The sequence below is a fragment of the Papaver somniferum genome, chromosome 5, assembly GCF_003573695.1.
Source record: "Papaver somniferum cultivar HN1 chromosome 5, ASM357369v1, whole genome shotgun sequence".
NCBI classification, from domain to species: Eukaryota; Viridiplantae; Streptophyta; class Magnoliopsida; order Ranunculales; family Papaveraceae; genus Papaver; species Papaver somniferum.
This window is the reverse complement of record NC_039362.1, coordinates 116,390,568-116,401,122: the sequence shown is the minus strand read 5'-3', so window position 1 is coordinate 116,401,122 and position 10,555 is coordinate 116,390,568. Positions and strand designations below refer to the sequence as shown.

At 35.3% G+C, this 10,555-nt stretch overlaps 1 protein-coding gene across 1 annotated transcript; it reads left to right on the top strand.

The window, feature by feature from the left end:
* Nucleotides 1-6,492: 6,492 nt before the first annotated feature.
* LOC113279495 lies at nt 6,493-7,578 on the top strand. Its single transcript, XM_026528190.1, has one exon. It carries the CDS (start codon nt 6,493-6,495, stop codon nt 7,576-7,578), a length of 1,086 nt encoding a protein of 361 aa, XP_026383975.1.
* Nucleotides 7,579-10,555: the final 2,977 nt, after the last annotated feature.

The following is a 10,555-nucleotide window of genomic DNA, read 5'->3' as shown; positions in this document are numbered from 1 at the left end:
AAATGGAATTATCCATATCCCAGCTATTGAATCTCATATGAGTTCTGCAAATCAGGTTAGTTTTCAAACCCATATTCTAAAATCTCAGCTTTTGTGTCAGGTTGAAATCATTCGCTGTCTTCTGCGTTTCAATATCGCTTTTATGCTGATTACAAAATTAGGGTTTTGTTTCAATTGCAATTAATCCCAATTACTCATTCTTTATATATTGATTCTATATATATTGACAATTGTAAAATTAGGGTTGAGATTCAATTTCTTGGTATTCTTAAAGTTAATTTAGGAACTAACAATAAACCCCTAATATATCTTCAACATAATTGCCTGATTTTACTTCATAAGGATATTTGTGTTTGTTGTCTCTGTTATTTGCATTCTGCTGCGGTGTCATCCGCATATGTTGATATTGGTGTGTATCTGGTTAGGAATTATCACCTAGGGAAATTATTGAAAGCTATTATTGGGGCGTCACATTCCAATAAAGGGGCTTCACTTGGATTTGTAGTGTCCGAAAAAGTGGTTACGAGGTATCCTAATACAAATACAAAATGCCTAAGATACCCTCTATCAAATAAAAACCTAATAATGAACCAAAATATAACCTAATTCTATTTCATTATCAAATCAATCGTATTCTCTTCTTCCCCTCAATCTCCTCAGCTGTAGAAAAAAACTTGTTTCCTCTACTTTTTTTCATTTGAAAATTTTCATGGTCTTCGATTAAAATTTATGTTAAAGATGGGGAAGAAGAACAAGGTTGTTACTTTTGTGTTTCAAATAGGTTAGAATGGTTGCAATTAGTATGAAAAAATAGGGTGCAGAGAATTTATGGCTCGGAGTACTTTATTCTCCATCGTAAATTCGATTCTGAAAGTGTTACAGTTGGGTTTGAAGAACTTCAACCGTAAATTCAGATTTACACATATATTCACGTAATCATTCTACGGTTGGATTCGATTAAGCCAAACCTAACCGTGACCAATTGGTGATCTTTAAAATTTGTGTTTTCAGTATGAACAAGTTATCTAAGGGCTCTCACTGATCTTGGTTGTTGGTGTAGTGAGTGACTGAGTAGGCAAGAATGGATGTCATGATGTTTGAGTTAAATTAATTCCTATAATTGCAGAAATTTGTTGAGTGGTTCGTCGGACTGGCAATGGAACATTTGGTTCTGCCCTATACCCTAATGACATGCGACTCAAATCCACCATTACGAGCAAGAAGCATACATCTCAGATTCTCAGTTCTGCGGGCTTCAAAGTGCAATCTGATGCTCTAACTTGGGAAAAGGAAAAATTAATGACAGACCTCAGGACAGAATTGCGAATATCAAATGAAGAACACGTGGCGTTTCTTAATGATGGCAAGTGCTCTCCATTCCACAAGAAGCAAAAGATATCATTGATCTTTGGAAACCGAGGTGTTGCAGGTCATGCATTGCGCAATATATCCTCAATTGAGTCTGCGCAGTAGTATTATTCAACGGGTACAACAAGAAAGAGAAATCGTCGATCTTTTCGTGGAGTTAGGAAGTCCATGGATCATGATGGTGTTGTTCTACCATTACAGAGTCCTAACGGAGATCCGTATCATATTTAGATGCTTTTAACAAAAGCAGTAGTTAATGAGGTGGAGAAAATTTTGCTTTTAAGTAACCCTGAGCCTTTTGAAATTGAACATGCAGTGAACATCTTGAAAAGTCAAGAGGAAACGTTAGTTGACGCACTTGCCAAGATCACATCTGAATCCGGAGGCGAAATCTTGGAGGCCAATGGAAATAGTCATGAGCCATCAATGGGAAGAGAACAAGAGATGACAGACAAACAACTTGACATCAATGGCCCGCCTTCTCTAAGTTCTGAAAATGGGATTATCACTGAAGACAGCTCTCACGATTTCCTGGCCGTAATAGTTTTACGGTTGGATTCGACTTTCACAAGACCAAACCGTAAATAATCCTGGAATTCCTTTATTTTTCCCGTAAATAATCTTGGGTTCAAAACCAACCGTAAACATATACTCTTGGGTTGGATTTTGATTAACCGTTTACAGGGTTGAGATCAATTCTCTCTATTAGAACTTCTGCTTGTCAGAAACAACCAAGAGATATTCAACCACAACAGCACAACAGCCAAGAAACAGTCTTTAGTGTACATAAGATTTGCTTTTTCTTTTCATTTGTTTTCCGCATTTTTACCATTACGCGATCAAATGATCAGTATGATACATAAGACATAAGACAGTATATTACCATCATAAGTTTCCCGCATTTGTAATCAAATGATATTCTCGAGCTAAGGCTCGTAGATAGAACTTGTACATACACTGTATCATTCTACATGATCAAAGCATTGAAAATAAAAAAAAAAGCTGTAATACAGATGTGCATCCAATCATAAATAAGAACTTTCTTCTCATACTATACTGTGCATCTTCTTTACATCATTAGTCTGTTTCATGTACATCGTACCAACAACCAACAACTCGTTTTACTTCTGTTAATTACCATCACGATAATGACAGCATCTAACACCATTTGTTAAAATCCGTCACACAAGCAACCAGAGTCTTCTATCCTTAAAGCTCGAATTTTCTTCACGGAAATAATCATCAATGAATCATGATTATGATCAAATGGCAATAACGGCAGCCAACTCAATCCAATACATCACGATGTTATTAGCTTTTTAAAATCCCCTCTCTCGTTGAAACTATCCATACAATCCATGGATGGAGCAACAACAACAATAGTTAGCCGTGACCTAAAGAGGAAAAAGGGAGATGAAATCTTCTTCAGTTACGGCTAGGTTCCATCAATTCGTAACCGTAATCACTCTTTGAACCAGTTACGACTAGGAGTCTTTATTTCCTAGCCGTAGGTGGCTAAAATATCCACGTTTAGAAAATTTGTTTCTATCTGTAATCCAAAAAAATAAAAAGGAGTTTAGGTTAGTTGAATCACTAATGATAAATTAACGTCCGTTTGATCTAAAAACCAAATTATCTAATCTAATAAAATAAAATTAATATTAACTAAATAAGGGTTGTTTAGTCATTACAAAATTATTTGAGATAAGGGGTTTTTAATATTACTTATGAGTGACCCGTTTTTGTCCTATTAGGTGACGCCCCAATAATAACCTACAAATTATTACTTGATTTGTAATTGCATACTAGGAATTCCCATAATTCATAACACTTCGATTATTCATAGGCATTATAGTGTCAATTGTCTGCTTTCTCTGTTCCTTCTTCAAGGAAATCCTAGATATTATTCTCATCACCACAAAATAAGAATCTTGTCGTGGAATTTCCAGGGATTCGGCAACCCTGCAACTAGGACTGCCCTATGGAATTTAATTAGAAGTCAGAATCCAGATGTTATTTTTTTGTGTGAAACTAAGAATGACAATAACAAAATGACCCAATACCTCAGAAGGTTCAGGTATCCTAATATTTGGATATTTCCCTCAATTCGGCTTTCAGGAGGTATTGTTCTTTTATGGAAAACTGGTTTTGAACTTCAAATTGTAAAAAAAACGGATAAAATGATAAATGCCATCATATATGCAGAACCTAGTAAACCAGAATTCCTTGCCACTTTTCTTTATGGTTCTATATACGATGAAGAAAAATTGGCTCAATGGAATTATATTAGTGAAATAGGAACTTGGGTCAATCTCCCGTGGGTTTTTATCGGGGATTTGAATATTACTATGCATGATTATGAGAGGTTTACTTTTTCTAATCCTACAACATCTGAATTTCCAGTTATTCAGTCAGTCATTGATGCCAGTGATCTAGGTTACATTGGTTCCTAGTTCACGTGGTCTAACAAGCAAATATGAAATGATAATATCCAAGCCAGAATTGATAGGGCTTTAGTCAATGGTCAGTGGTTAACATATTACCCAAATGCCAAATTGTTTCACATTGAGACAGTTGGCTCTGATCATTCAACAATTATCTTGGTCACTAATCCTCAGTCCCACCAAGGTAAAAAGCCCTACAGATATTACAAATGTTGGTTTTGTGACTCATCTTCCCATGAGGTCATCAGAAACTCCTTTAATCGTAATATTAGAGGTTCTTCTTCATACCAACTTGTTAATAGACTTAGAAATGCTAATTGGAACACTCACCACTTTGGTAACATTGACCATAAAGTGAGAAATCTTGAAAATCAACTCCAAAATCTGTCGAGTAGAAGCAATACTCCACAGAATATGGAAGCTGTTAGCCAAGTTGAAATGGATTTAGAGCATTGACAAAAAGTCCAAGAAGACTTTTATGCTCAGAAATCAAGAATAGATTATATTAGAAGTTATGATAGAAATACTAACTTCTATCACACTCATGTGAATATAAGAAAGCATTTCAATCATATAAGTGCTTTGAAACTGAAGGTAATTGGTCTGAGGATAAAAATGCTCTTGAAGATCTGTTAACATCCCATTTCAAATATGTATGCATTACTACTAATCCTTTTCAATATAGCTCTATTCTTAATTGCATAGATTCTTGTGTAACAAATGAGGACAATGACAAACTATTGAGTCATGTGACTTTGCAAGAAGTGAAAGATACCATTAAGAAAATGACTTCTTGGACTGCTCCTGGTCCAGATGGATTCCCTCCGGGTTTCTACAAACAACATCTTGATATTGTTGAAACTGATGTTTGGAATACCGTAAAAAAAATTCAATACTCGACATTTGTTTAAGGAAATGAACCATACATTTCTGTCTCTTATTCCTAAGATCAAGAATCCTGCTACACTAGCAGATTTTTAGACCAATCTCCCTTTGTAATACCAGTTATAAAATTATCTCTAAAATCCTAGTGAACAGGATGAAACCATTGCTCTGTAAATTGATTAGTCCATATCAATATGCATATGTTCTAAATACAAATATTCAAAACAATATTATTATAGCGCATGAATTGGTTCACACTATGAAAAGGAAAAAGGATACAACTGGTATGGGATTAAAACTCGATATGTCAAAAGCATTTGACAGAGTCGAGTGGTCTTTTCTTAACAATGTTCTCAAGAGATTTGGTTTCTCTGATCATTGGTGTGAGCTCATCCACTAATATATCAGTACAACCACTATCTATGTGATGCTTAGTGTCTCTCCTTGCCAACCTTTTAAACGTGCAAGAGGTTTGCGACAGGGAGATCCATTATAGCCTTATCTGTTCATTTTGTGTATGGATGCTTTATCTAGATACCTTTTGCATGCTGAAGCTAACCATCTAATACATGGTATAAAGGTAACTAGAGAAGCCCCTAGTATAAATCATTTGCTATTCGCTGACGATTGCCTTATTTTTACTAAATCTTCCCATACTGAAGCTAATAATCTTATATCTTTGATTAAGGATTTTAGCCAAGTTTTGACAAATGATAAACTTTCAAAAGTCGACTAATTTTTTCAGAAAAAATGTACATCCTGATCACTGTGTTTCTCCAATAAGAGCACTCAATGTCAGGAAAGTGGAACTGAATGAGAAATATTTAGGTATACTACTCTTTCATGGCAGATCCAGAGTTGAGACTTGCGCTCCTCTCGTTGATCAGTTTGATAAGAGGTTATCTAAATGGAAAGGAATCCATCTTAATCAAGCTGGAAGATCCATTTTAGTTAACCATGTCCTCAATTATGCTCCAACTTATACTATGAACTCTTTTCTACTCCCTGACACTGTCATTAAAAAATGGAGAGTGCTTAAATGGACTTCTGGTGGGGTGAGAGTTCTCATGGAGGCATTTATATAAGAGGTTGGGGTCGAATTTGCACCCATAAGTCAGGAGGTATGGGTTTTTGTAAACTTAAACAGATGAATGTTTTTCTCCTAACTAAAACTGCATAGAGCCTCATTCACTCTTCAAATGAACTGTGGGCTATCATCGCTCTTTCTAAGATGTGGTCGGGCCACATACATTTTGTGTGTGCCCCCTATTTATTTTCTGAGACCTATTTAACTTAAAAACCTGCCCCCTCCAAGTCCCCTTAACTGTTGTACTTTTTGAAAAAAAGTAGGAAGTTAAAAAAAAAGAAAAAGGGTAAACAGTTAGATAATAAAACTGTTTTGGAAGTTCTTTTCTATTTTATACGACGTGTCTGCATTTAAAGAGGGACCACATACTTCAAGTATGTGTCCCGACTACATCGTAGCCGAACCGGGCTATCATACTTTAGTAATTGTCATCATCTTCACTATAAAACAACTAGTCAATCATCCTGGGACTGGACTAGTATCTGTACAGGTTTAGAAGTTCTTAAGAAACATTCTATCTAGGAGGTTAGAAATGGTCAACAAATTAATGCTTTTAATGACAACTGGATCTGTAATGCATCTTCTCCTCTGTGCATGTCTTACCCTAATCCTAACTATATTGCTTCTCAGTTTATTGATTAAGTGACACATAGTTGGAATGTTAACCTAGTTGAGTCCTTCTTCACTAGGGACAACTGTCATAAAATCATGAAAACTAGAATTCCTCTCACAGGTCTAGATAGGATAGTATGGACATATACTAGAAATGGTTCTCTTACTGTCAAGTCTGTGTATAGGGTTATCATTAGTAATTCAAGTAATTCTTCTTTTGTCAGTAACCATACTCCTCTTTACAAGAAATTATGGAGTTCCCCGATACTTCATAAGGTCCAAATCTTCATATGGAAATGCTTCGAATATATCCTTCCTTCTAAATGTAGGCTTGCATTTTATTGCCCTAACCAGAACACTCACTGTAGCATGTGTAATGATAATCAGTTTGAATCTGAAGAGCATATTATATTTAATTGTAGATTTGTTAGGTATATTTGGGCTTTAGTCCCTCATGGAAACTTAGTTCTGGATGATATGGGGACAAACATCTCTATTTCTGATTGGATTAGGAAATGGTTATTGGGTAATTACAGTTCAGAGCAAATCTGTCATGTTTTCACAACTGCTTGGTGTATTTGGAAGGAAAGATGCTATAATGTCTTTCAGGATAAACAGGTTAATCACATAAGTACAACAATATTTTCCTGTAGATTAGTAAATGAAACTTTGGGTGCTTTGTCAACTCAAGATGTGATCATTCAACAACAACATATTATTCCAGCTGATGGGATATCAGATACGCTAGAAAGCGTTCATGTTGATGCACCACTGGTAGCACACTTTGATGCCTCCTTTGATCTAAATACTCATTCTTGTGGTATTGACATAATTTTAACAAATTCAGAGGGTAACTACAAGGGATGCAAAACCATCTCAGGTCTAGCAAACGATGCAGAGGAAGCGGAAAGTATGGCAGCCCTGAAAGCGGTCAAATGGATCAAGATGCTGGATTATCAAAACAATCTCTATAAAAGGAGTGCAGAAAATGTTATCTCCTATTTAAATAAAAGTTCTATCCAGATTAGCTGGTGTAGTTCCTCTATCTTAGATGATTGTTTATCATTCATGAACTCTTTTTCTTTTTATAACTTTGTTCATGTTAGAAGAGAGCTCAATGGCTTAGCGGATAAAGCAGCCAAACATAGTAGGAAGTATGTTGTAACAGGTGAATGGGGGTAGTTCTCCTCCTCATTTCATCTTTTAAACTCTGTACTCCTTTCCTTCTTAATATATATTCATCTTTTACTAGCAAAAAAAAAAACTTACCTATGCAGTCTTTAATGGCAATAACTCTTAATTGAAAACACTAACCATTTTATCGGTTCCCGCACGTATTTTTCATCGTCACAGTATTTTGAGCCTATATTTTTCATTGCCATGATAGAGGGCCACACTTTGTAAAAGGAAACGCTTATAAACATTGCTGAAGTTGTGGCAAATTAAAACCCCAAAGACACTATCCCCTTTTGCAGCGTGGCAACCATGTGGGAGCCAATGGGTACACCACCCTGTCTGACATTAGTAACTCTTATATGCGTTGTGATATTAGTGACCTAAAAAATTGCTAATAAAATAGGAACAAAAATGTTTGTTTCAAAAATTGTACCCAACAATTCTATGTGTGCAGCATCGGCATGCAACCCACGTTCTCTCAAATTGTAAAAACTGAACTCATATACAAAAAAAATCACGTGAGGAGATATAAGTTACGATGCGATTTTCTATTGGTGGTGGGTTTTTGTGTCTCTATTGGTGTGGTATTCCCATCCGTCGTCAGGTGGTATGGGAACTTTAACTCCGGCATTTTTTCCGCCGCTACCTACTTCCTCTCAGGTTGATTCTCGTTTTCCTTTTAGTTTAAAAGAGAAATGATCTTTGTATGCTCTTAAAGAAAAAGGGTGTTCTTTCCGCCGCTTCTATGAAGTATATTCCAACCTCTATGGTTGATGATGAGAAGATGGTTGCGGTTGATCAAATCAAGTGTTGCGAGAATATGGTTGCTGGTGTCATTCGTAAGAAACTCTTTATTTATTTATTTTTATTTATTTTTTGTGAAATTTGTTGTTGAGAGGGTTTGGAAAACAAAAGGTAATTTTAATCTTATAATAATTCATGATGAATCCACTTTTATATTTGATTTTGATGATGAAGATGATACATCTGCTGCTTTGGACATAAGGTTCTGTTTATTTCGAATAAATTGTTTATTGTTTAACCTTGGCCTCCAGATATGGAAAATGAAATTGATGAAATTAAAACAGTTTTTGATGAACTTGAGAAAGGTCACTCTGTTTTTCTTGGATGTTGATGGTTTGAGTATAATTGTGAGTTAACTAGGTGACCTATTATGATGGATAGTAATGAAGCTCCCAATCGTACTGGAATGAGATATGCTCGTGTGTTTTTTGAGATTGATGTGATGCATGATTTTCCAACTACTGTTGATGTGGAGCACTCATGGAAACCCCCTAGATGTATGCATTGTCGTGTTTTTGGTCATACTCATCGTAATTGTTTTAAACTCGAGATAGAGAATGTTGAAGCTGATGGTATTGCAATTCATGCTCAGAAGAAATTTAAAGAAGTATGGGTGGTCAAGCAGTCTAAGAGTTTTAATGGAAAAAAGAGTTAGAGATCATATCGTGGAGGAGGAAGTAACTGTGGAGAGTGGTAGTGAAGATGATATTGTTGATGCAATGAGCGATGATGAGTCTTGCGCTGGTTTGAAGGTAATAACTAATGATCCCATCAAATCTTGTAATATGTTTGAAGCTCTTGCTCATGATATTTCTTCAATGGTTATGGTTGATATTACTCTTAAAGGAAATTGAGGTGATGGCTCGGTGGGTCAGATGGTAAAATTTCTTCTAATTCAAGTAGTTTTGCTAGAGCTCATTTTATTCATAAGTTTATCACTTCTAGTTCATCCTCTCGGGGGATGCAGGTTAGCGCTATTGGTCTTAAAAAATTAGTAGAGTTAAGAAACCTTATATTCATGTTACCAAAGATATTTAAAACGGTTGTTTGGAATGTAAGAGGTTTGAATGAGCATGTTAAGCAGGTGGAGGTAGGTATTTATTTTCCTTTCTGGTCCCCATTTGATATTTCTCCTACTTGTTGATGAAATGGAAAAATCTAAACACAAACCCACACTTTAGTCTTACGTGAACTTATTCATGATTAAAAATCCTCCATCAGCTTCCCCCGTTCTTGTGTTGTTAATTGCTTTAATGGTAGATTTTATAGGTTTGATACACAAATTTCAACTAAAAAACCCTCACTTTCTCATGCACAAATTAGAATTTCAAGGAAAAAAAACAAGAAAAACAAACCCTAGAAATAGCGTTGATGATAATGAATAAAATCAACAAAGATTTTAATCAGAATTAATCACGAAGGAGGTGGAGGAGAGTGGTGGTGGTGATTCTTCTTCAATCAAAAGTTATCGGAGAATTATGATTGTTCAGTGAAGCAAGCACCTTATGTGGGTTTTTTACATACTTATCCTTCTTAAATTTTCGTTATTACGAAGGTCAGGGTAGGAAAGCTAAAAACATGCAGGGGCATTTGCATAAGTAGGAATTACCTATAGATCCTATTATAGTGGTATTGGTTAGTGGCAGGTCCACCCATTAAAGCCCAATAACCAGAGGTCCATAATTAAAAGAAAAATGAAAAATGAACCCAATTTTTTAAGTCCAGGTCCTGTACACGTGCGAGATCAGGTGTGTGAAATTTAAAAATACCACAAATAACCTTTCCTATTTAACAGGTCTATAAACACGAGAAGAACATTACATTTCATATTCGTTTTCTTCTTCTCTTTCTTCTCACTGCTGCTGCGAATGGGTTATGAACAAATCCAAATTTTATTCTTCAATCTTTCTCTTTTTATTAAATCATATGGAGATTTTTCTCTTACAATGTTTATTTTAGGGTTTCACGATCTAATCCTTGTTGTGATTGATTACGCTTTTTTATCCCCATATTTGATTTTTGGATTATTTACTAGATCTAGACGAATAATCATATTTTTTATTCATTTCGTTATTAGATTTACTTATACCACTTCTATTTTGTTGGTTTTAGATGTGTTTCAGTTTGTTTTTGCATATGAAGCAGCAGTACGTATATCCTGTATTGACAGAAACCTAGA

Coding starts and splice junctions, on each gene's coding strand:
- LOC113279495 (XM_026528190.1), top strand. CDS start 6,493: ATGAAAACTAGAATTCCTCTCACAGGTCTAGATAGGATAGTATGGACA.